This window comes from Salmo salar, chromosome ssa15 (assembly GCF_905237065.1).
Source record: "Salmo salar chromosome ssa15, Ssal_v3.1, whole genome shotgun sequence".
Lineage (NCBI taxonomy): Eukaryota > Metazoa > Chordata > Actinopteri > Salmoniformes > Salmonidae > Salmo > Salmo salar.
The window spans coordinates 34,618,583-34,645,978 of NC_059456.1; the positions used below are offsets into that span (position 1 = coordinate 34,618,583).

General features: G+C 42.3%; 1 protein-coding gene across 4 annotated transcripts; it reads right to left on the minus strand.

The window, feature by feature from the left end:
• On the minus strand, positions 1-27,383 carry LOC106571323 (dermatan-sulfate epimerase). Of its 4 annotated transcripts, XM_014144261.2 has the most exons (6): positions 27,118-27,383; positions 23,652-24,129; positions 16,622-16,875; positions 9,576-9,815; positions 4,078-4,285; positions 1-2,266 (listed from the first exon to the last, which is right to left on the minus strand). In XM_014144261.2, exons 2-6 carry the CDS (start codon positions 24,083-24,085, stop codon positions 517-519), a joined length of 2,886 nt encoding a protein of 961 aa, XP_013999736.1. In that variant the 5' UTR covers positions 24,086-24,129; positions 27,118-27,383; the 3' UTR covers positions 1-516. The 4 variants fall into 4 exon arrangements, with proteins under 4 accessions (XP_013999736.1, XP_045551598.1, XP_045551599.1 ...); XM_045695642.1 differs by lacking the exon at positions 27,118-27,383 and having other exon boundaries at positions 23,656-23,789; XM_045695643.1 differs by lacking the exons at positions 23,652-24,129; positions 27,118-27,383 and adding an exon at positions 11,860-11,907 and having other exon boundaries at positions 16,622-16,714.
• Positions 27,384-27,396: the final 13 nt, after the last annotated feature.

The following is a 27,396-nucleotide window of genomic DNA, read 5'->3' on the forward strand; positions in this document are numbered from 1 at the left end:
TGGTTTGCGCTTAGTTGGACTATAATTTGTTTTTCAACAGGACGATGACCCAAAACACACCTCCAGGCTGTGTAAGGGCTATTTGACCAAGGAGAGTGATGGAGTGCTGCATCAGATGACCTGGCCTCCACAATCACCCGACCTTTCTATATTCTTTATGACTTAGACTGCATGTCAAAACGTACACAGAGAGAGGCAGAGACATCTGCATTTTAGTGGCTAGTCTTGGAGATCTTTGATATGAGTCAGGGGGTCTAATCTAAAAACTGTACATGACAAAGTTTATTCAGACTCCATTCTCAAGCTCCACAGAAGCTTAGGATCTCAGAGGTGGTCTGGCTTAATATCGTTAAGTCTATCAATTCCTATTTGGAATTAATTATTTCCTGGACACCCATCAGGTAGATTTGGCTCAGACTGAGGTGTATGGTGCATTTTATTCACCCATGGCGAACTACAATAGTTCAATAGGTCTGTCTGTACATTGACATTCCCCGTCGTTGCACAGTGATGATGTCAACACTGTGAGCGAGAGCAGGAAGAGTAGAGGCAGAGTAAGATGAAGCTGTCGATGAGGAGAATGCCATAGAAACACCTTTGGGTGTGTAGACTTCTGCCTCTCTGGAAGCGTGTCAATAACACAGCCAGTAGCAGGAAGAAGGTGGCTATGTTTATGATTAGGAATAGTCTGATATAAGAGGCTGCGTTTGACAGACTGTCACTCTTGGCTGTCGCCGACATGTGGACCTCCTTGAACTTGCGACCCTTCACAAAGCCACCCTTCCTGCCTTTATTTGAGTCTCCATAATCCATAAAAGCCCTGGAGTCTCCATCTTCCTCTGAGCTCTCCTCAATAATCCGCTTTGTGCTCTTCGATCTCTGCTTCTTCTCACTCACCTCGATCTGTGCAAAGATGTCAGGCAGGCTCTCTGAGAGCTCGTTCCCAAGGTTCCCCAAGGCTTTCATGGCCCCCTTTCCTTTGCCCTGTTTCTTAGTCAGAGCAAACATTTTCTCGATGGCCTCCTCCGTCTTCTTCTTGTCTGAGAACTGTAGGAGGCGCTCAGCTGTCTTGCGGAAGCTGGCCGTGTTGAGTACCCTGCCCAGGATGTGTCTCTCCAGCTGCTGGAAAACAGGCTTGGCATGCTGGAGGTTGTCCTCTACTACGTTGACATACTCCTCCACCTCCTCTGGCGTATCGTTCAGCACTCCTGCTGCTTTCTCAAACACAATCTTCTTCTGGTCCAACAGTACCATGGCGAACAGAGGCTTGTTGGTCACCTCTCCTGTCAGAAGGTAGATGGTGTAGGTGTGCTCGTTGGTGGCCAGGTAAATGTCCACCCTATTAGCATCAGCACGCAGGCTAAAGCTCTGCACGTCCACCCCCGGCCCAAAGAAGATATAGGCCACCCTGGTGTGTGGGTACCTCAGTGGCATTGTCACATTCACATAGTTCGAGCCATTATAGGGGTAACCACGTGGATAGTTCCAGTACCCCAAGACCCCTTTCTCACTGAAGCCCGTGTCATCCATCCAGAACATTTTATATGGGTCTTCACCGTGTCTGATAAAGGCTCCGTGCACACCATCTATTTTGGCATCCTGAAAGGACAGGTCCGTGTTGTGGAAGAAGGCACTCATGGCCCTGGTTGGGCTGTCTGTCTCCAGATGGACATGATCCACTAGGACCAGCAGCTGGGGGTGCAGGAGCAGCAGGTTCCTCTGGAAGCTCCTGATCTTCAGGTCAGGGTTGTAGGCCGACTGGCCCTCTCCACGGATGAACACCATCCCCTGCCTCTCCAGAGCCGCCTCCACCCTGCCCTGGGAGTCCGCCGCCAGCCCCACCTTGTACTTCAGCCACTTGGAGTCACAGGCCTCGGTGACCTGACCTTCCCATGGCTTGAAGCAGCTCCCTGAGACAGCTGGGGAGAACAGCACTGCGTTGTTGAGGAAGGTATACTTGGGCCCGTACAGAGCCTCTGTGATAAAAGGAACACCGTTAGGGGCGAACGTAAAGGTGTTCTGGTCAGGGTGCTCATGGCCAGCGTTAAAGTTCCGCCACCCTTTGATCCAGTCTTTGTACTTGTTCCTGTGAACGATGTCAAATATGGCCTGTCCACCCAGCTTCCCCGACTTGAAAGAGAGGAAGGTGTGGTTGGTGTCTGCGGGTAAAGCACTTCCATATGTGACGACCCCCCAGTCCTCAAAGTAGTGGAGTTGGGATGTACCGAAGTCTGCAGGAGCCCTGGGAGTCAGGCTTGGATCATACCTGCAGAATTGAAAAAACAACATACACTGCTCAAAAAAATAAAGGGAACACTTAAACAACACAATGTAACTCCAAGTCAATCACACTTCTGTGAAATCAAACTGTCCACTTAGGAAGCAACACTGATTGACAATACATTTCACATGCTGTTGTGCAAATGGAATAGACAACAGGTGGAAATTATAGGCAATAAGCAAGACACCCCCAATAAAGGAGTAGTTCTGCAGGTGGAGACCACAGACCACTTCTCAGTTCCTATGCTTCCTGGCTGATGTTTTGGTCACTTTTGAATGCTGGCGGTGCTTTCACTCTAGTGGTAGCATGATACGGAGTCTACAACCCACACAAGTGGCTCAGGTAGTGCAGTTCATCCAGGATGGCACATCAATGCGAGCTGTGGCAAGAAGTTTTGCTGTGTCTGTCAACGTAGTGTCCAGAGCATGGAGGCGCTACCAGGAGACAGGCCAGTCCATCAGGAGACGTGGAGGAGGCCGTAGGAGGGCAACAACCCAGCAGCAGGACCGCTACCTCCGCCTTTGTGCAAGGAGGAGCAGGAGGAGCACTGCCAGAGCCCTGCAAAATGACCTCCAGCAGGCCAAAAATGTGCATGTGTCTGCTCAAACGGTCAGAAACAGACTCCATGAGGGTGGTATGAGGGCCCAACGTCCACAGGTGGGGGTTGTGCTTACAGCCCAACACCGTGCAGGCCGTTTGGCATTTGCCAGAGAACACCAAGATTGGCAAATTCGCCACTGGCGCCCTGTGCTCTTCACAGATGAAAGCAGGTTCACACTGAGCACGTGACAGACGTGACAGAGTCTGGAGACGCCATGGAGAACGTTCTGCTGCCTGCAACATCCTCCAGCATGACCGGTTTGGCGGTGGGTCAGTCATGGTGTGGGGTGGCATTTCTTTGGGGGGCCGCACAGCCCTCCATGTGCTCGCCAGAGGTAGCCTGACTGCCATTAGGTACCGAGATGAGATCCTCAGACCCCTTGTGAGACCATATGCTGGTGCGGTTGGCCCTGGGTTCCTCCTAATGCAAGACAATGCTAGACCTCATGTGGCTGGAGTGTGTCAGCAGTTCCTGCAAGAGGAAGGCATTGATGCTATGGACTGGCCCGCCCGTTCCCCAGTCCTGAATCCAATTGAGCACATCTGGGACATCATGTCTCGCTCCATCCACCAACGCCACGTTGCACCACAGACTGTCCAGGAGTTGGCGGATGCTTTAGTCCAGGTCTGGGAGGAGATCCCTCAGGAGACCATCCGCCACCTCATCAGGAGCATACCCAGGCGTTGTAGGGAGGTCATACAGGCACATGGAGGCCACACACACTACTGAGCCTCATTTTGACTTGTTTTAAGGACATTACATCAAAGTTGGATCAGCCTGTAGTGTGGTTTTCCACTTTAATTTTGAGTGTGACTCCAAATCCAGACCTCCATGGGTTGATAAATTGGATTTCCATTGATTATTTTTGTGTGATTTTGTTGTCAGCACATTCAACTATGTAAAGAAAAAAGTATTTAATAAGATTATTTCTTTCATTCAGATCTAGGATGTGTTGTTTAAGTGTTCCCTTTATTTTTTTGAGCAGTATATTAATTTCATATATACAAATGAAGCTGCTCAAAATGCTATTTAACATTCAGAATGGAGTAAATTATTTAATTATCAGTATGATAATAAACTGTAGGTCTAAATCCATACAATACAGCATATTTAACAGTACAACTAAACCAACAGACAAGAGTGAGAGCGAGAGAGAGAGAGAGAGAGAGGGAGAGAGAGAGTGACTCAGTCTCACCAGATGAACTCTGTGTGCAGTGTGCACCATCTCTGTCCCTTCCCGGCCTGTCCTGGCCCCTCCAACACCCGGTTCTGATGGATCAGTTCAGCCAGCCAGTTCCCGCTGCCGTTCCTCATCACGTATCGGTCCAGGAACACCAGCTGGCTCTCAGGCCCGTAGAACCAATTGTAGTTGGAATCTGCTATGGCTACAGTCCTCTGGAACCCTGGTGAGATGGAACAGGCCAGGGCCAAGATCCATATGGATTATTTTACAGTTCAAATATAGGAGGAGGCAACTGCAATAGTGGCTTTTCATACTGGTTTGTTAGAGAAATATTGAATGTTTTTATCATAAAACTCTTACAAATTTGAAGTGACCGCTACATACTGATCAGTCCAAGGTCCAGTTTGGTTGTACAAACAATATACCTTCTTATGATTCAATCTTGAGTAGTCTATAAAATGTAAGTAATACGGTACGTGTTGTACAGATATACAGCGCATTCAGAAAGTATTCATACCCTTTGACTTTTTCCACATTTTGTTGTGTTACAGCCTGAATTCAAAATTGATTAAATATTTTCTTCCCACACCCATCTAGACACAATACCCCAAAATGACAAAGTGAAAACATGTTTTTTGCTAAAGTATTGAAAATGAAATACAGTATCTCATTTACATAAGTATTCACATCCCTGAGTCAATACATGTTAGAATCACCATTGACAGTGATAACAGCTGTGAGTCTTTCTGGTTAAGTCTAAACAGCTTTCCACACCTGGTTTGTACAATATTTGCACATTATCATTTAAAAAAAAAAATCAAACTGTGAAAACAGCCATTTTCAAGTCTTGCCATTTATTTTCAAGACGATTTAAGTCAAAACTGGAACTAGGCTACTCAGGAACGTTCAATGTCGTCTTGCTAAGCAACTCCAGTGTATATGTAAGCAATAAGGCCCGAAGGGGTGTGGTATATGGCCAATAGCAACATGGAGTTCCTGGACACAGCCCTTAGCCTTGGTACATTGGCCATATATCACAAACCCCTGAGGTGCCTTATTGCTATTATAAACTGGCTACCAATGTAATTAGAGCAGTAAAAATAAATGTTTTATCATACCCATGGTATACCTGTGATATACCACAGCTGTCAGCCAATCAGCATTCAGAGCTCGAACCACCCATTTTATAATTGGTCTTGTGTTTTAGGTTATTGTCCTACTAAAAGGTGAATTTCATCTCCAAGTGTCTGGTGTCTGGTGGAAAGCAGACTGAACAATGTTTTCCTCTAGGATTTTGCCTGTGCTTAGCTCCATTCTGTTTCTTTTTATCTTGGAAAACTCCCCAGTCCTTAACGATTACAAGCATACCCATAAGATGATGCAGCCACCACTATGCTAAAAAATGTGGAGAGTGGTACACAGTAATGTGTTGGATTTGCGCCAAACATAACACATTGTATTCAGGACAAAAAGTGAATTGCTTTGCCACATTTGTTTCAGTAATACTTTAGTGCCTTGTTGCAAACAGGATGCATGTTTTGGAATATTTTTTATTCTGTACAGGTTTCCTTCTTTTCGCTCTATCAATTAGGTTAGTATTTTGGAGTAACTACAGCGTTGTTGATCCATCCTCAGTTTTCTCCTATCACAGCCATTAAACTCTGTAACTGTTTTAAAGTCACCATTGGCCTCATGGTGAAATCCCGATTTCCTTCCTCTCCGGCAACTGAGTTAGGAAGGACGCCTGCATCTTTGTATTGACTGGGTGTATTAATACACCATCCAAAGTGTCATTAATTACTTCACCGTGCTCAAAGGGATATTCAATGTCTGCTTTTTTACCCATCTACCAACAGGTGCCCTTCTTCGCAAGGTACAGGAAAACTTCCCTGGTCTTTGTGGATGAATCTGGGTTTGAAATTCACTGCTCGACCTTACAGATAATTGTATGTGTGGGGCACAGAGATCAGGTAGTTCTTCAAAAATCATGTTAAACACTTATTGCTAAATGTTTACTCCTGAACTTATTTAAGCTTGCCATAACAAATTATGTTTTTAGAAATGTTTACGAATTAATAAAAAATTAAGCTGAAATGTCTTGAGTCAATTAGTATTCATACTTATTGTGTAAGGACAGACTACAGGGAGTGAACGTTTAATAAATAATGTCATTGAAACAAAACCCGGACAGCGTCTGGACAGGGGAAACATAATGACATTAATGCTGACACTGGGATCAAACCGAGAAATGATAGATATGGGAGGGGCAATCCACAAAGTAATGGAGTCCAGGTGAGTCCAAATACGCGCGTAACGATGGTGACAGGTGTGCGTAATGATGGGCAGCCTGGCACCACTGAGCGCCAGGGAGGGGGAGCAGGCATGACATATTGACTGAAGACATTTCAGCTTTGAATGTTTTATTCATTTGTAAACATTTCTAAAAACATTATTCCACTTTGACATTATGGGGTATTATGTGTAGGCCAGTGACACACAATTTCAATTTAATAACATTTTTATTCAGACTGTAACACAACAAAATGTCGAAAAAGTAAAGGGTTTTGAATACTTTGAAGGCATTGTAGAATCTTAATTTAAGACAGTTTGCTACAGCAGGAAAATAATTCTGCAGCAACAGGAAATGTGAATTATGTGGATTATAATGAATGGACATTTTTTATACATTTGTATAAGAACTTAGAAGCCTTTGTTAAACCTCAAATACACTACAAATCTTACATATGTAGCTTCAACAGAATTTTTGCATTTTTAACACAAAGGTAAAAAATGCATGGCATGCCATGTCCTAAAAGGGAAAGAGAAACTACAGGCCCTGTTGAAATTAGCATCTCCCTAGCTTTATTGCTGAAGCCATTTCCCCAAAACACATGGTTCCCATAAATGTAGCTTACACTCAGGATCTAAGAATGGCAGTTTGGCTTGAACAAATGAAGCATCCCCCTCCACTCAGTACTTTTGTTAAACAGAAAACCCAAACATATGGCAGCAGATCCACAAGGTCTGCCATGAGAGGTGACTGTATATTTCCCTTAAGGAAAAGCACCTTTAGTCAATCTGCTTTCTCTGTGAGAGCTTCCCATGTCTGGAATACACTGCCATCAGACACACGTAACTGCACCACCTATCAGACTTTCACAAAAAACATGCAGACATGGCTAAAGGCCAATCAGATTTGTGAACGTAATCCCTAGCTGTGTATCACCGCTTTCCATGTTGTCTGTAGCTTGTGAGGTGTGGAAACACTTGCTTTTATGGATTTTGTCTTGTTGCGCTGTGTTGTTCTGTCTGCATACTATTTCTTGCTTGTCTTATGTTGCTCTGCGTGTGCTCACTGCTCATTGATTGTCTGTATTGTAATGGTTTTAATAACCTGCCCAGGGACTGCGGTTGAAAATTAGCCGGCTGGCTAAAACCGGCACTTTTACTGAAACGTTGATTAATGTGCACTGTCCCTGTAAAAATGAAAAGAAACTCAAACTCAAACATTTCACATTCTTAAAATAAAGTGGTGATCCTAACTGACCTAAGACAGGGAATTTTTTATTAAATGTCAGGAATTGTGAAAAACTGAGTTTAAATGTATTTGGCTAAGGTGTATGTAAACTTCCGACTTCAACTGTAAGTACAAATACTTTAAAGCATTACTTAAGTCGTTTTGAGGTATCTTTACTATTTTTAACCTCCCTGGGCAAGGTGGGACGTTTGTATTCATTCAAAGGCTGAAAGAAAAAAATGGAGAATTCGAATCTCCAGTGTCACTGTTCTCAGCCTGACCACTCACATAATCTCCTGCTGTTTTTCGCCCAGAGACAGGAGAGACGTCATTCCACTTTCTGGCGCCTTCTGAGAGCCAATGGAAGCCTTAGAAAATGTCACGTTACAGCAGAGATGCTGTATTTTCGATAGAGATGCCACAGAAGGAGAACAAATTGTCAGACAGAGCACTTCCTGTATGGAATCTTCTCAGGTTTTGGCCTGCCATATGCGTTCTGTTATACTCACAGACACCATTCAAACAGTTTTAGAAACTTTAGAGTGTTTTCTATCCAAATCTACTAATTATATGCATATTCTCATTTCTGGGCAAGAGTAGTAACCAGTTTAAATCGGGTACGTTTTTTATCCAGCCGTGCAAATACTGCCCCCTAGCCCCAACAGGTTTTAACAACTTTTACTCCACTACATTCCTAAAGAAAACAATTTACTTTTTACTCCATACATTTTCCCTGACACCCAAAAGTACTCGTTACATTTTGAATGCTTAACAGGACAGGAAAATGGTCCAATTCACGCACTTACCAAGAGAATATCCCTGGTCATCCCTACTGTCTCTGATCTGGCGGACTCACTAAACACAAATGCTTCATTTGTAAATTATGTCTGATTGTTGGAGTGTGCCCCTGACCATCCATAATTTTAAAAAACAAGAAAATGGTGCCGTCTGGTTTGCCATATAAAAGGAATTTTAAATTATCTATACTTTCTTTTACTTTTGATACTTAAGTATATTTTTGAAATTCCATTTACTTTTGATACTTAAGTATATTTAAAATCAAATACCTTTAGACTTTTACTCAAGTAGTATTTTACTGGGTGACTTTCACTTTAGTCATTTTGTGTCAAGGTATCTATACTTTTACTCAAGTATGACAATTGGGTACTTTTTCCACCACTAGTAAAATAAATATTCTGAGTATGGAACTATCTGCCTCCTGTGTCTGCATCTGGGTCACATCCTGAGCTGTGATAGTGCACAAGCGGTGTGATACTAGGTGTGTGTTTCCCATTCTGAAAGATCGTCTGTTTACAACATTCCTGCCGTGATGCAAAGTTAGATCTTGGACAAACAAATGCCCCATGCCAAATATTGTGGGAGTCCAAAACTAGATCTCCTAGAGCTGCTCAGCCCCAGTCACAATACAAAGTGTTGGGAGGGGGCCCTTCCTCCAGCACTGCCCTCCCACTGACTTTCAGACAGTCAGCCAGAAAAGAGAGGAGAGCAGAGGAGAGGGATCAGCACAGCTCTGACAGACCTCCAGGAAGCTATTAAGTGCACGCATGCATACCCCGTATCACGCATGCATACCCCATATCAGGACAAATGAGTAGTTACACTCTCTAACATGGTGGTAATGCACTCATACCTAATCTGAGGCACCCGCCCTAATCTACTTAGAACTTGGGAAACATTTCCAAGGATGCTAGCTGGATACAGGGCCAGGGCGGGTGCCTCAGCAGTTCACTAAGGCATTTATGAACATTTATTCACAGATTGTTGATTGGCACTGTATTTCCTTAAAAAAATGGTCTTGCTCCCTATACGATATCCATATGACCTTTTAATACATCACGTAATATCTAGACTAAATGCACAGTTAGAGGTAGAAAGTCAATCGAACCAAGCAACTTCTGCAAAGGGAAACATTAATTATGTTCTATGCAATTGAATGGCAGAGCAGAGCATACAACATCAATTGTTGTATTACCTGGCAGGATGGTCCTGTACATGAATGCAAAGTGTTTGTGGAGCCAGGGGTGGTCGAAGTGGCTGATGGAGAAGTGTCTCTGCACCAGGAACATGTACTGGAATAGAGAGCGGGTGGTGTAGGTCCCGTAGGCCACGCCCTCGTACAGCGAGCCGTCTGTCACGTCCTGGAGGAGCACCATAGACTTCTCCATGATGGCCAGAACCTGCTTAGTCCACAGGTAGGCCTCCTGCAGATAACCTGGAACAGAACAGAGGGGAAACCAGGGTCAGCTTAGTGGGTTTGAGATAGATTGCTGTCAGCCACCTAAAGTGTTTGTTGTCATGACTTTAACTAAGTAACTAGGTTTAATATGTGGTCTCAAGTGAGGTACTGTAGTCGTAAATGCAGTTAATGCTACTCAGTCATTCAAAATTCAGATTTCTTAATTTCCAGGAACTTCATACAGGAGCCTTAACTCACGTTATATGGAAAGCATGATACTACCATACCAGACTAATGTATAGCATCTCTCTCTCTCTGGATCACACACAGAGTTTACTATGAGAAGAAGTGACCACATAAACACTCCAGCCACACTTCATTGAGGAATCCCAGTCCTTCACTGGTGCATGGCAGCTACCTAGTGGACTGGCTCCAGCCACCACCTCACCGGTGCTCACAGCCCAGCCCCTGAGCTGGCATCCACCCCTGTGTTTGGTTTGGGCTAGTAGATCAGTGACCTACACAGAGCAGGTATTTACCATTAAACAGGAACTGCTGGCACACAAAGACCACATTTACACAAACAGCATCTCACTACGCTAATGCCCACACTCCGGTTCCATACTCCCAAGTCCACACATTGTTTGGACGGTTCTGCATTTTCCATTATTAGACAAGGGCATCATGTAGGAATTAATGAACCAACATTATTTTATATAATTACAATAGATTATAAAAAAGTACATAGAATAGAACAGAAAAAATACATAGAATTAAATCAAGTCAGGAGAATACCTGTATGGGAGTGCTGTCATGTCCTGACCATAGTAAGTTGTTATTTTCTATGGTAGAGTGGTCAGGGTGTGATAGGGGGTGTTTATCTGTTTTTGTATGTCTATGTTCAGTTCTAGTTTTTGTATTTCTATGTTGGTCGTTGTTTGGCATGACCTCCAATTAGAGGCAGCTAGTTGTCGTTGTCTCTAATTGGAGGCCATATTTAAGTTGATGTTTGTCCCACCTGTCCTTGTGGGTGATTATATTTTGTGAGTGTGTATGTTCCTCCTGCGTCACGGTTTGTTGTTTTTTCCCTTCAGTGTTTTGTTAAGGGCATTTTAGTTTCACAGTAAATAAATTATGTGGAACCACGAAAACGCTGCATCTTGGTCCGTTCCTTATAACAGCCGTGACAAGTGCGTAACTGGCGGCAGGGAAGTCAGGCGCAGGAGAGAAAAACTTGGTAATCAATGGAGCAGTTTTATTCATAAAATTACCGGTAATCAGAACCACAAACAATTGGGTACAAAACCCGTCGCGCATTAGGGAAAACGTGCAAATGCACTTACAATAAACAATTCCGCACAAAGACATGGGGGGAACAGAGGGTTAAATACACAACATGTAATGAGGGAAATTGAGACCAGGTGTGTGAGAAGACAAGACAAAACAAATGGAAAATGAAAAGTGGATCGATGATGGCTAGAAGACCGGCGATGCCGAGCACCGCCCGAACAAGGAGAGGAACCGACTTCGGCGGAAGTCGTGACAATACCCAAACTAATCTGATTAATTTTATAAAGTCAAAAGTTCCAATAATCTTAATGACCAGTAAGAAATTCTACCCCCCATGGCTCAATCACATCACGTACTGTAACACTGTGCTCTAGCCATGACCTCCACAATCGATCTGGAGCCTAATGATGCGCCTCAGTTTACCTAATGACTGGCTGAGTGGATAATGCTGCTGTCATGCTGGGGCCTTATCTATGGCTTCTCTTCAGCCATGCTGCTAGTGATGTTACTGGCTCTGGAGCTCTGAAGCCCTCATCAGTACACATTAGTTGCCCACACCATGACGCTGTGGTTCGCAGGAATGTGGGAGGTCAAGGGATTTACTATTTACATGGTGCCATTTGACTTGCCTTCTACTCCTTTGAGGGTTTTTTACTATTTATGATTTGATGAGCCATTAAAAGAGAAGTTCTCTTTTTTACAACCAAATCTCTATTTTTGATTTAAATGGCATGTTCTAGAAGGGTCCAAACACCTATTTTGTGATTTGACATGTTTTAGAGAAACTTACCCCAAACAGCAAATCACTTCCTCATCCTCATTGTGTAGTATGGGGGCCCTAAAAAACATGAACAAAATAAAAAATAAAACACCTCAAAACATCCTTTTAGAAACAAAAAAGCTCTCAGTATTGTGATGCAGGTCTTTAGATGTTGTACACATGAAGTTGTGTCATTCTGAACTTTATCCGCAACGTTATATGCCCTTTCCCGCAACTCGAGCCGTCTTGAGCGGTTCCATTTTCTGTGTAGCCTGCTGCCATAGGTAACTGCCGAAATAAAGGAAACACCAACATATAGTGTGTTAATAGGGTGTTGGGCCACCACATGCCAGAACAGCTTCAATGCACCTTGGCAAAGATTCTACAAGTGTCTGGAACTTCCTGTGTGGAAGTACCCCATGCTTTCAATATACTTTGTATCACTCGTTTACTCAAGTGTTTATTTTCTTTTGGCAGTTACCTGTAAAACAGGTAGGACAGGGAGGTATCGCTCAAGAAACGACAAAATGGAAAAGAATGTTGCGGATAAAGTTCGGAATTACACAATTTAATGTGTACAACATCTAAAGACCTACATCATAATACTGAGAGCTTTGCCGTTTCTAAAAGGATGTATTTGGGTGTTTTTTTGGAGCCTTTGTTCATGTTTTTTTGGGGATTTGCTGTTCGGGGAAAGTTTCTCTAAATTTGTGAAATCACAAAAAAGGTGTCTGGACCCAGTTGAGGAAAATTCCTGAAGCCTCTTATTTTATTTCCAAGAATGAACAAAGAATACTTTCTAAGAATGAAATAACCAAATATGACGTAGGTTGAATGCAATGATAGTGGGGTGACAAGAGTTTCTGCTTCATTTATTGACATGATGCCAATCAAGTGGGTTTAGACTATACAAGGCGGGAGAATGAACAAGTCTAGACAATTGCTTAAAGCTGAGAGTATTGGCAAAATCATTTTCCATACTGTACCCACCGGGCAAAGACGTCAGATCTACAGTACCAGTCAAAAGTTTGGACACACCCACTAATTCATGGGTTTTTCTTTATTTTTACTATTTTATACATTGTAGAATAATACTGAAGACATCATAACTATGAAATAACACATATGGAATCATGTAGTCACCGAAAAAGTGTTTAACGAATCAAAATATATTTTAGATTTTAGACACTTTAAAGTAGCCAGCCTTTGTCTTGATGAAAGCCATGCTGGTTAAGTGTGCCTTGAATTCTCAATAAATCACAGACAGTATCACCAGCAAAGCACTCCCACACCATCACACTTCCTCCTCCATGCTTCACGGTGGGAACAACACATCCGGAGATCATACGTTCACCTACTCTGTGTCTCACAAAGACACAGCGGTTTGAACCAAAAATCTCAAATTTGGACTCATCAGACCAAAGGATAGATTTCCACCAGTGTAATGTCCATTGCTTGTGTTTCTTGGCCCATGCAAGTCTCTTCTTCTTATTGGGGTCCTTTAGTAGTGGTTTCTTTGCAGCAAATCGACCATTAAGACCTGATTCACACAGTCTCCTCTGAACAGTTGATGTTGAGATGTGGCTGTTACTTGAACTCTGTGAAGAATTTATTTGGGCTGCAGTAACTTGAACTCTGTGAAGCATTTATTTGGGCTGCAATTTTTGAGGCTGGTAACTATAATGAACTTATCCTCTGCAGCAGAGGTAACTCTGGGTCTTCCTTTCCTGTGGCGGTCTTCATGAGAACCAGTTTCATCATAGCGCTTGATGGTTTTTAAGACTGCACTTGAAGAAACTTTAAAAGTTCTTGACATTTTCTGGATTGACTGACCTTCATGTCTTAAAGTTTGATGGGCTGTCATTTCACTTCACTTATTTGAGCTGTTCTTGCCATAATATGGACTTGGTATTTTTCCAAATAGGGCTATCTTCTGTATACCAACCTTACCTTGTCACAACACAACTGATTGGCTCAAACTCATTGAGAAATTCCACAAATGAACTTTTAACAAGGCACACCTGTTAATTGAAATGCATTCCAGGTGACTACCTCATGAAGCTGGTTGAGAGAATGCCAAGAGTGTGCAAAGCTGTCATCAAGGCAAAGGGTGGCTACTTTGAAGAATCTCAAATATACAACATATTTTTATTTGTTTAACACTTTTTGGTTAGTACATGATTCCATATGTGTTATTTCATAGTTTTGATGTATTCACTATTAATCTACAATGTAGAAAATAGTAAAAATAAAGAAAAACCCTTGAATGAGTAGTTGTGTCCAACCTTTTGACTGGTACTTTACATACAATTTTATTTGACATCTGATAAAGTTCTCAAAAACTGTCAAAACGTAAACCAAACCTGTTGTTAATTTGTGTTTGAATATGATGTAAATTACATTGAAATAACGAGGGAACTAGGTCGACTCAACCCATTTTGCCCATAGGTTATACAGTATGTGTAAAATAGACACTTTTTCACAAATCAATCAAGTGTTCATGTATAACAACTTTTGTTTAAGGAAGCAACACAATGTAGTCTGACTGTGGCTATGAGTTTGAATGTCTCCCAGAGTCCCAACATTCTACACTAAATAATACAACTTGAGCACCTGGTGGCCGTAGCAGACAAGTGGATGATTCAGGTCTTAGGGTGAAATCCTGATGGTTAAGTACTGATGAACCCATGGTAAACTACTGCACACATGGCTGTCCAATTAGGATCCCAGCAAGGCAGACCAGCCGCCAAGCGTCAACATGCAGACACCGGCATCCGGAATGCACTGATCCCATATCAGCTGCTGTCCTGCGATCTAGTCATCTGATCCACTCTATCCCCGTGACTCACCCTTTGGATAGAGCCCATACAATATCCCTTCTGATGATAAGACTATAGTGTACACAGTAGCTATATGCTGAGATTAACTTTCTCATAGAGGTCTTAAGAGGTCTTATGCTTTGGACAGATATGTCTTCCTTTATTTTCAACAGATGGAGTCTATCCCTTCCTTATAAATAAATGCTTCAAATTGGATTTTTACGTCCCCTATAAAATAATACACATATTTTAAAGAGAGGTGCTGTATTCTTCCATAAATCTCAGTACTATAGACATGTGCAATACAATGGCTCTGAATTAAATGTGACATGAAGCCAATGTTTGCTAGGATTGATTTCTGGCAGAACCTTAGTGGCAAAGTTCCATTTCTTCACTGTGTTCTTGATAGAATAATATTTGCCCGTAATGTCATACTTTTGCACAGGATATGAATGATAAATTCATGACAAAGGAATGCAGGAAGTGAATATGCACAGAGTAAAATAATTATGCCAGAGTTAGGCCCCTAAATAAACTGGTCCAAGAATGAGCAAGGTAACGGTTATCTGTCTTTTCTCAATCTGCTATACCCTAAGCAAAAACTGTTAGTTAGTTAAGCTACCTTTTAACAATTTGCAGCTGATCAAAAACATACAAGTGCAAAGTCAGCTTTAATCATTTATACAGTCAGTACATAGACCCCAGGCCATGACCAAATTACGTTTATTTCCAAGGTAACAGGAGAGTTAACAACCAAAGCTGCTGGACCAAACTCGGTTTTTCCTGGACTTGAAAGAAAAAAGCTGATTCAAAACAAAAGGGGTACTATAATTCTCCAGTCTGCCCCCCTCTCCTGCCCCCCCTTTTTTTCAACCCTCTGCTCAGTATCATAAACCAGCCTCCAAGAAAAACCACGATGACCACAGTAATCTCCATAAGCCTGCTGTCATTTACTTTACATCGACTCTCATTCTTTCTGTACCAGAAACACTTCCCTTGTAAACAAACCAAGCTATACCATAGCACTGCTGGGAACAACAAGGACAACTTCACCTTCCTTTGGCCTCTCTGCCTCTCTGACTGAAACATCCAATAAAATACAACCAGGAAATTGAAAGCAAAACAATAGAAGGAACAGTTTTGAAATGAGCAGGAAATAATAAGGCCCTTTTTCATACTTATGTTCCTTCCTTAAGTCTCTACTAAGAGAAACACTGGGAAAAGGTCAATCCAGAATGTTATGGAATCGTGTGGAGAGTCTCCGCTGGAGAAACAATTATGAGGGATTAAGTGCAGCTATGGAGAATAAACCTGGGCTCACTGAATGGAAATTCCAGCCCAGAATGTTTGTCTACTCAGGGGCAGAGGGGGCTGCCTGGGAAGCCTCCACTGGAGGAAACAATCTTACTGAAGTCGCATGGAGCTGGACTGCAGCCATCCATTTAAGGCAAATGTGATTTCAAGTAACTCAGGAAGGATGTGACACAAGTTAACAAGAAGAGGCCACAGTATTCCAGGAATATGAATAGACTAAGTAGAAACTGACCAATCTACTGGATCTACACTGAGTGTACAAAACATGCTCTTTCCATGACATAGACTGACCAGGTGAATCCAGATGAAAGCTATGATCCCTTAATGATGTCACTTGCTATATCCTCTCCAATCAGTTTAGATGAAGGGGTGGAGACAGGTTAATTAAGTATTTTTAATCCTTGAGACAATTGAGACATGGATTTAAGTGCCAGAAACATTGGTTTGAGTGTGTCAAGAACTGCATCGCTGCTGGGTTTTTCACACTCAACAGTTTCCTGTGTGTATCAAGAATGGACCACCACCAAAATGACATGATCTAGGTTACAGAGTAAAAACTGTAGGAACTCCATCTGAAAGCTGATGATGTAATAATACATTTATTTGTGTTTATCTGCACACACACATACGTTCACAGTATATGGACCAGATGTACTCACCCTGGGCCATGTAGACCAGGCTGCCAGTGAGGAGAGCCACACAGTTGGTGGGCTGGTGGTTGTGCAGGTACTGGAAGCCCCAGCCGCGGATGTAGGACTTCTCATACATGAAGCGCGTAGCATTACCGATCACCCGCAAGAAGCGCTCCTGCTGCACCTTGCTCAGGTACTCATACAGGAAGTCATAGGCTGTAGCGAAGCCAACCAGAGAGTGGGCTAGAGGAACCTCATCCCAAGGAGCATCTTTAACCAACCTGTAACACACAGAAAATGATTGATGAGTATAGTCCTCTGTGATAAATACGGATTTATATTGTGCCATTTCCTAACTTTGAAAGACTTAATACAATATTTAGTATCCTTACGAATAGTCTTGAATTAATTGAAATGCCTTTTTCACACTAGCCCAAGCAAGGCAGCTAGAGCATTCTCTTTTTTTAAACAATTCATTGACCGACATCTGTTAAATTATTTGAATTTCCATTTCGTTCATTTTTTTTCTGTGAGTGCAATGAGCAGTTTCTCTGGAGATAAATCAGATCAAGCTCGAACTGAGCAATGTAGTAGGCTTTCCAAAAGGCCAATATTCTACAAAGTTTAGTGTAGAAAACATATTAATTAACTAACGTGGAATTTCTTGTCTCTATAATCCATTGTGCACCTACTTGTCTGAGCTAAAACTGATATTTAGTATTCAGCAGTCATAAAAGTATGCCTTATTTACTTTGAAAAACGACTAAAATAGTGACTTTATCAGACAGCAGCTCTATAGAGATGAAATGATGACTTGGAATTAAATAATAAAGTCATCAAATAGGCCTGAAAATTGTTTATATACACAACAACTGAAATATTTTATTAAAGGGTGAATAAAAGATGGTTAATAAGTGATAAGCAGTAATGTGCAGTCACTACCATCATGGGATATTAACTGTTTTATTATCTGTTGTTACAGCATTCAACTCACATAAAGCATAGTGCATTTAATGTCTAAAAACATTATCGAAACCAAAATCGAAAACCGTGATAATTTTTTCATCGAACCAAAACCAAACTGACCTCAAAACAAACTATTTGCTCAGTACTATAAGCTCCAATAAAAACAGAAAAGGTTAACTACATATTCTTGAAAGTTAAATGTCATCAAAAGTGTAGACTTTAACTTATCTTTCTCAGGCCCATTTTCTGATTTGGCAAAGATCTAAATAGCTTTCAGTTCTCTTTACCAAAAACATGCAAAACAGCATCTTCACACATGCTTTAAAGTCCAACAACATATACTGCCTTTTAAAGTGATATAAAGTGCACTATGTGCAATTTCAAAAGTAGCTGGCACCTCATACATTTTGAATGGTGACTGACTTGTGTTTTTAAGAGCTACTAATTGTGAAATTGGCAAATTAGTCCTTACCCATGCGTTAATGTCGTATAACACCTGCTAAGAGGTGTTCTTAAAAAGCTCTCTCTGTGTAATTATAGTAAAAATTACAGTAAAATGTGTCAGTAAAATAAAAATCCAAGAAGGAAATTGTATTTTGAGCAGTTACCATTAAAGTGCATGCCATGTAAATAAATTTTCATCCCCATCTTGACAATCATTCTTCTCAGAACATGTAAAAGACATATACTGTAGGTAGAAATCCGTTCCACTCATCACATGGACCCATACACTTTACTATGTGCCAAATATCAAAGAAGCTGCCTTACTTTAAAATGTGATTTTTGTATTCCAGCTCGGATGTGGCAGGGCTTGCAAACTATTACGGACTACAAAGGGAAACCCAGCCGTGAGATGCCCAGTGAGGCGATCCTACCAGACGGGCTAAAGACCTTTTGTGCTCGCTTTGAGGCACGCAACACTGAAGCATGCATGAGAGCACCAGCTGTTCTGGACGACTGTGTGATCACTCTCTCCGTAGCCGATGTGAGCAAGACCTTTAAACAGGTCAACATTCACAAGGCCGTGGGGCCAGACATATTACCAGGACGTGTACTCAGAGCATGCGCGGACCAACTGACAAGTGTCTTAATCTGACATTTTCAACCTCTCCGACACCGAGTCTGTAATACCTACATGTTTCAAACAGACCACCATAGTTCCTGTGCCCAAAGAAAGTGAAGTTAACCTGCCTAAATGATTACCGCCCTGTAGCACTCACTTCGGTAGCCATGAAGTGCTTTGAAAGACTGGTCATGGCTCACATCAACACCATCATCCCGGAAACCCTAGACCCACTACAATTCACATCCCGCCCCAACAGATCCACAGATGATGCAATCTCAATTGCACTCCACACTACCTTTCCCACCTGGACAAAAGGAACACCTACGTGAGAATGCTGTTCATTAATAGCTCGTTCAACACCATAGTGCCCACAAAGCTCATCACTAAGCTAAGGACCCTGGGATTAAACACCTCCCTCTTCAACTGGATCCTGGACTTCCTGACGGGTCGCCCCTAGGTGGTAAGGGTAGGCAACAACACATTTACCACGCTGATCCTCAACACGGGGGCCTGTCAGAGCTACCCTCCTGTATTCCCTGTTCACCCACGACTGTGTGGACAAGCCTGATCACCGACAACAATGAGACAGCCTATAGGGAGGAGGTCAGAGACCTGGCAGTGTGGTACCAGGACAACAACCTCTCCCTCAACGTGAGTAAGACAAAGGAGCTGATTGTGGACTACAGGAAAAGGAGGGCCTAACACGCCCCATTAACATCGATGGGGCTGTAGTGGAGTGGGTCGAGAGATTACATTTCCTTGGTGTCCACATCACCAACAAACTATCATGGTCCAAACACACCAAGACAGTTGTGAAGAGGGCACGACAATGCCTATTCTCCCTCAGGAGACTGAAAAGATTTGGCATGGGTCGCCAGATCCTCAAAAAGTTATACAGCTGCACCATCGAGACCATCCTGACCGGTTGCATCACTGCCTGGTATGGCAACTGTTCAGCATCTGACCGTAAGGCGCTACAGAGGGTAGTGCGTACGGCCCAGTACATCACGGGCCAAGCTTCCTGCCATCCAGGACCTACATACTAGGCGGTGTCAGAGGAAGACCCCAAAAATTGTCAAAGACTCCAGTCACCCAAGTCATACACTGTACTCTCTGCTACTGCACGGCAAGAAGTACCGGAGTGCCAAGTCTAGGTCCAAAAGGCTCCTTAACAGCTTCTACCCCCAAGTAGGGCTGGGCGGTATACCGTTTTTTTGCGATATACCGGTATTGATGCACAGACCGGTTTGGGTTTTTACTTTACCTTCTATAACGGTATTTGAATGTTTGGTTTGTTAAATGTGATATGCAGTGTGTAATGTCAATTTTTATAGTTTACTTAGCTACTTGAGTCATCTCTCTCCACTCTCTCTCTCCATGCCGCTTTCCACACAGACCTAGCCCCAGCTCCTGTCACTCAAGGAGCGCATTTGTTCAGTCTGCATGGTCAATGCAGCATATGCAACAATGTTGATGACAACGATGCAGTTGTCACTTTGCTTCTTAATATAAATCTACTAGTATTCTACAATTACACTATAATTACACTATTAGCTTGTGTTTCTTACATCTGCAAACAGCTAGTTTGTCTTTTCTTAGCAAGTTGTTCCTAGTTGCCGCTGATTGTTCGCTGCTAATGCTAATTGCTAGCTAGCTAATAAATGTACTGAAAAAGAGCAAGTGTAATTATCTATACAGCCTGATAATACCAGTGATGGTGTAGACCTAAATCAGCATGTTGTTTGTGCAACAGTATCTTCTAAATTAAAGAGGAACACGCAAAGCAAGAATATGTTAGCTACGTGAAGTAGCTAAGAGAAAACATTCAATGTAACCAAAGATTATAGGGTTCCCTAGGAAACACCTATCAACACTTTAGTTCCTACCCTGTCACAATAACTCCTCCCTGGCGTTTTCATTCGTTGTCATGTCAGAAAACACTGTATTAAAAGTGCCCACAATTATATTCTAACTATATAATTAGAAAAGACATTCTATTTCCATGATTCCAACAGTTAACCCAAGTGTTTTGCTCTAAATCGCAAGTCAAATTGTAACATTTGGTTAAAAATAAGGCCCAAATTGCTTGCCCATATCGTGCAGCCCTACGTGGCAGTGTAGAAATTATCGCAAATGCAGGAATTGATGAAAATTATGACTTTTTTAGGTTGAAGTTGAATTGAACAGTATAGAACTATCAGAATGGAGAAAGACTCATTGAAATCACTTAGAATACATGTGTTGCCACCCTAGGGTCACGCACTACTCATAAAGCAAATTTAGAACTTTTAATATTAAAACACCGTCAAATACCGTCATACTGTCAATTTCTTTTGAAATACTGTGATATAATATTTTTGCCATATTGCCCAGCCCTACCCCCAAGCCATAAGACTGTTGAACAATTAATGAAATGGCCACCCGGACTAAGTTTAATGCACATCACCAACAAACTATCATGGTCCAAACACACCAAGACAGTCGTGAAGAGGGCACGACAACGCCTATTCTCCCTCAGTAGACTGAAAAGATTTGGCATGGGTCCCCAGATCCTCAAAAAGTTATACAGCTTCACCATCGAGACCATCCTGACCGGTTGCATCACTGCCTGGTATGGCAACTGTTCGGCAATCGACCGTAAGGCGCTAGAGAGGGTAGTGCATACAGTCCAGTACATCACAGCCATCCAGGACCTATTTACTAGGCGGGGTCCCAGGAAGGCCCAAAAAATTGTCAAAGACTCCAGTCACCCAAGTCATACACTGTTCTCTCTGCTACCGCATGGCAAGCGGTAGCAGAGAAATGACCTTGACTAACCTGTACCCCCTCACATTACCTCAGTACCGGTACCCCCTGTATAATTTTATTTTATAGTTATTTTATTGTTACTTTTTATAATTGTTTAAACTTTAGTTTATTTAGTAAATATTTTCTTAACTCTATTTCTTGAACTGCATTGTTGGTTAAGGGCTTGTAAGTAAGCATTTCACGGTAAGGTCAGCACCTGTTGTATTCAGCGCATGTGACAAATAAAACTTTATTTTATTTTATTCACACATATCAAAGATATGCAGCTACCCTCTGGCAGCATTTCTTCTATTTTATGTAACTAATACATTATTTTCATCTGTCAACGAGCTGTGTAGAAGGCAAATTAATGTGCCTTCTACATGGGTAGAAATTAAATTGAATAAAAGGGACACTTGATTTTGACTAGTTAAAATGTTTTTTTGATGACAGTCTTTGGTTCACAAACCAAGTTTAATGCACTGTTAAAGTATTTAGTATGAGTACTGCTGTACTGTACTGTACTGTATATTACATTACGCCAAAGCACACAAGACGTCTCTTCTGTGTGTTTACACATGGACTGCCTTAAAACAAACCAGGGACCAGAGTACGCCACAAGCTGGAGTTTACCGGTCGGAATATGGTCCTCCTTGACAAGTTGTCGGAGCCACTTTTAAGGATCCCTGTGAGATTCAGAAACTATAGTAAATGTGTGGCTGAGGAGAGAACTCACATTGTATGTTGTTAAACTGGGAAAATGTGCTCAGTGGGTTTTCATTTCTTCACTTGTGCCACGGACAAATATTGTGAGAAGTATTGGAAAATTTGGACTAATGCTTCTGGTCAGTACCCAGAAGAAAACCTTGTCTCTCCCTCTGAACGGGGTGGCTAGACGCAGCAGCTGATGGCTAAGTAGAGGATTTAAACAATGAGGCTGAGGTAATGCTTTTTTCTGAAAAAGGATTGAGAGATAAGGAGAAGGTGAAACTGGAAAAGGGAAGCCCTCTGACCATGAAGCTAAAAGCAAAGAAGGTTCTGAGAACGCAGGCGCCATGACTCCAAAATTGGTTGCGACAGTGAAATGCCTTGCCTCATATGTCAGAGACCCCTCCTTAACACTGAATTCCTTGGCTTGCGACGTGCAGAGAAAGCTTGTTATAAAGGACTTTATCAACTGTACTGTTACTGAAAATCTTAAAACCACAGAAGTTTCACAATCACAACCCTCACAGGAGGTCGGGGGTCATCTGAATTACAGTACTGTAAGGGTTGGTTAAAATACAGAAACAACATGCTATCTCATAGGTGCCCTCTTCTTAGCCTATGATTTTTGTGCAACATAATGTGAACAAGTTTGCATGATAGCCTAGTATGGTTAAATAAATATCATATACTTTTGATTCAAATATAACATCATTCAGACTTTAAGCGATTCCCTTCTGATTTTGTAGACTGGGACCGCCATTAGCACATCCTTTTGGTTGGGGGTGAACAATGTGAGATGCAGATGAGATTTCCCATGTAACCACTCAGAGAACCCCAGTCAAATGACTATCTCAGCCTCTGACCTCTAATCCAGAGCAGTAGTAGAGGCTGAAACCCTAGTCCTCCATCCCACTGCACAAGGCCAGGCAGCTCAACATCTGAACATTTCATTTCCTTTCAACGGGGGCATGTTCAGCAATGAATTCGAACAGCTGCTAAACATATTTCCTGGACCACAGGCCCATCGGACCACAATGCATCTCTACTTGCAGGTCTGGCCATAAAGAAGCGGAGTAGGATTTGGCATGTATCCCCAGTGGGCACATGGTGATGTACAGAGGACAAATACATTGATTAAGCTGCATCTGTGCATTCTCCAAATATATCAGTATTGGTCATTGTAATGAGAAAAACATGTGAGAGTTTTTATTACTGCAAAGGGTAGGCTAAGCATAAAACAATAGAGATCCCAAGGGAAGAACGGCTCGGTTTTCTGCAATTGAGAAGCAAGCAATTCACTCAGGGGTTGAATTTGAGTATCTACTGTACACAGTAACTGTTCCCACAGGGGCTGAATTTGAGTAACTACTCAGAAACTGTTTCCACACATTGTATCTCATATTTCTTGTCCCAATAAGTAGGGATGATGTTCACAGACAATTGATTGCATTTAGGTTTGCTTTCTGCAGCAATATCTCGGATAAGAAGATGTACACAAAAATATGGGAAAAACAAAGATAGAAAATATACCAACTAGGCTGAGCTGCCATCCTCTCCATGTAATCCTTGGCCAGGTCAAGGGCCCCGGCCCTGTGTGGGTAGAGCAGACAGAACATAGACAACACTCCCAGGTTGTTTCCATACACCTCGTTCCAGCGGGCGCTGAACTCGGCTGGGCTCCAGGGGGGCAGGTATTCCTCAGGGAGCTCCAGCATGGCCTCTCCCGCCTCGCGGATCCTTGCAGCCATCTCCCGGTGAGTCCCAGTCGCTGCCGCCTGCAACTCCTCCACCTCACCCTGGCTGAAAAACAGCATGGGGTGTCCATCGTAGTTCCCTCCCATGAAGGGTATCCCTCCAGTGGGGTCCGTCTCCTCTCCCACCCCCACCCCCACCACCGGGGACACCAGGGGCCACAGTAGACTTATGAAGAACGCTGTGGGGGCCCCTCTGGTGTAGGTCCTCATCCTCACATCAGAGAGGGCGCCGTGGAATTTCCAACAGAGCTCAGCTGAGAAGGAAAGGAAAGGGGAGAAGAAAATACTTTGAGCCATATTCTCTCTCTCGACTCCCCAGCTTTTTCATACAAAGGGTGCATTCCTTGAATAATTGGATACAGCTGTATTCCTGATCATTCTGGCTATCCTCTACTGTTCTGAAAGGTTATTAAACACTACAAAGCCATAGGACTTGCTGTAGACTGTCACAATTGAAAGGAAAGCTGAGCTCTCTCTTGTAAAAATGCAACTCTTATCTTTATGATTAATCATAACAGACCCCCCCCCTCCTCCCCCAAGTGTATCTTGAGAAGAGGTAGCAGTAATGTGTAAAGTGTGCTATGACATCTATTGTCGAGATGTGTGTTCATCGCTATGAATCCTGAGGCCTAGTTCATTCTTGTATTGACAGTATCTCAGGCAAGTCTAGCCATGTACACCCACATAGTCAGACACGTTGTCCTCAACACTCTAAAGGTCATAGAGTCCCCGACTGGTATTCTTATTCATCAGTTCTACTGGTTTGACTGAACCGATGACTAAGATGGCATAGGTCAATTTGACACTATGGTAGTGCTAGTCATCTCTTCTCAGGAACATGGACGTACATTCCAGGACCTTACTCGTGGCACTTGTCTAACAGAAAACCATTTGGTGGTGATTTGAAGGTTGTCTAGAGAGTCTAGACTCTGGTCAGTTCCATTAGCATGAGTTGTCTGTTATGTATTATGCCACACTATTTAGTGTTACCTAGCAGTGTTGTGTTCGAGACCACCTTAAGTGAGAATGATTCAAGACCAAGACCAGAGGGGGGGGCAAGACCGAGTCAAGACCGCGACCTGGAGGGGGACGAGAGGTTCGAGACTGAGTCAAGACCGAGACCAGAAAAATGTGAGTCCAATTCAAGACCATGACTGTAATTTTGTAAAATCATCACCATGATAAGAGTTCAAAATGTCCAGTAGAACATATGGATTCTTTAGACAGAGAAAGGCTAAGGATTTATAAAATAATACAAATAATAATTGCTATATTATTTTCAATGATGTTCTGATTAAATCTATTCAGTTTTTGTTAGAAAGGAAAGGGTTAACACTGAAGAGAAAAAAGATTCAATCTGGATTTTTCTATGTGGTCTCTGGGGAGATTAATCAGTCATTGGCTAGGCCATCAGAAGCTTGATAAAAGGCATCTGACATTGAATTGTATTAGGGCAACCTTTTTGAGTGACAGGGGAATCAACCAATCACATTGAGTTTTACAAAAATGCATGGAAACTTATGCCTTCTCGAAGGCCAACATGTCACTGTGCAATAGCGAGCAACGGTTTAACTACCTAGCTTTTGTGTAGGCTAGTTTGCAGTGGCTGCAGCAGGTGTTAACGAAGACGATGTTGTTGCTAATTTGTTAGTGTCTCCCTTTTAAAGAATAACTTTCAACAAGAAGTTAAGTTTAAAATTATCATCATCAGGTGAGTGGAACTGTGTTTTTTATTGCAGCTCGCATGCTGTTGTTAGCCATCTCTTTTAAAATAACTTCAACTACATGACCAAAAGTATGTGGACACTTGCTCAGCAAATATCTCATTCCAAAATCATGGGCATCAACATGGAGTTGGTCCCCCCTTTGTTGCTATAACAGCCTCCACTCTTCTGGGAAGGCTTTCCACTATATGTTGGAACATTGCTGTGGGTACATGCTTCCATTCAGCCGCAAGAGCATTAGTTACAGTAGGTCGGGGACTGATGTTTGGCTCGCAGTCGGCGTTCCAATTTATCCCAAAGGTGTTCGATGGGGTTGAGGTCTGGGCTCTGTGCAGGACAGTCAAGTTCTTCCACCAATCTCGACAAACCATTTCTGTATGGACCTCACTTTATGCACCGGGGCATTGTCATGAAATAGGAAAGGGCCTTCCCCTAACTGTTGCCACAAAGTTTAAAACACAGAATCGTCTAGAATGTCATTCTAAGCGTTAAGATTTCCCTTCACTGGAACTAAGGGGCCTAGAACCATGAAAAACAGCCCCAGACCATTATTCATCTTCAACCAAACTTTACAGTTGGCACTATGCATTTGGGCAGGTAGTGTTCTATTTCATGAAGCTCCCAACAGTTATTGTGCTGACGTTACTTCCAGAGGCAGTTTGGAACTCTGTAGTGAGTGTTGCAGACGATTTTTATGTGCTACACGCTTCAGCAATCTCATTCTGCGAGCTTGTGTGGTCTACCACTTAGTGGATGTGCCGTTGGTGCTCCTAGACATTTCCACTTCACAATAACAGCCCTTACAGTTGACAGGGGCAGCTCTAGCAGGGCAAAAAATTTGATGAACTGACTTGTTGTCAGTTGTCATTATTTTATACTGTAGAATAATGTGCCAATATTGTATTTTGGAAAGTATTCTATACTGCTCCATCACTAGAAAGTAATACAACAAACCCTAAACTCGTGTTTATATTTACAATGGCAATATTTATTAGGCAGCTCCACAGGAGATCTTTCTTTACCTGGCTACTCTCACCTCCTTACCTTGGATAGCCACTTTCAGGCCGCCAGCGTCTTAAACTTGATACTTATATTAAAAGACACCTTTGCCAAAGTGTCCCAGCTTTTTCATATTAGTAGTTTTCATAGGACATATAATTATATATTTGAATACCTATACACACCTCTGAGAACATCCTACACATTTCCATTAGGTAGACTATCGAATGTCATCAATCGAGTACTAACTATCCTTGTATGTGACTTTTGTCATCAGTGTCATATTAAGAACACTATTGAGTTCATTATTTCGTTTTTATATGTACATATACTTAAATAAATAGTACTTTTCTTAGGTTTAATGTATTATTATTCCCACATTGGAAAAACGTTACACCTACTAATACCACATAACCTCAAAATAGGATTACGCGCAGATTGCGCACTGAAATTGAAATTTTTCGATCAGTGAAGCCTTGGTGTAAAGACAGAATGGTACACTGATTAAGATTAGCCTACCTGTCAAAACCAGTTGTTGTAAAATTGTAGTCCAGATTTGATACTCCTACCAGTCACTTCATAATAGAATCCCCGCGACATTCATCGATGCGTTGAATCTTTCAAGTGGTGAAAAAAAGATACCATTCTGCGTAAGGGGAGAAATTGCTGTTTTGGAGAGAACGTCATAAATTCTGTTGTATGAGGAGGGGCAGTATGGGTAAGTGCCTGGAGAAGTGGGACGTGGGAGGGAGACCGAAAGTAATGATTCTACACACAAACAACCAGGTAGGCAGAACA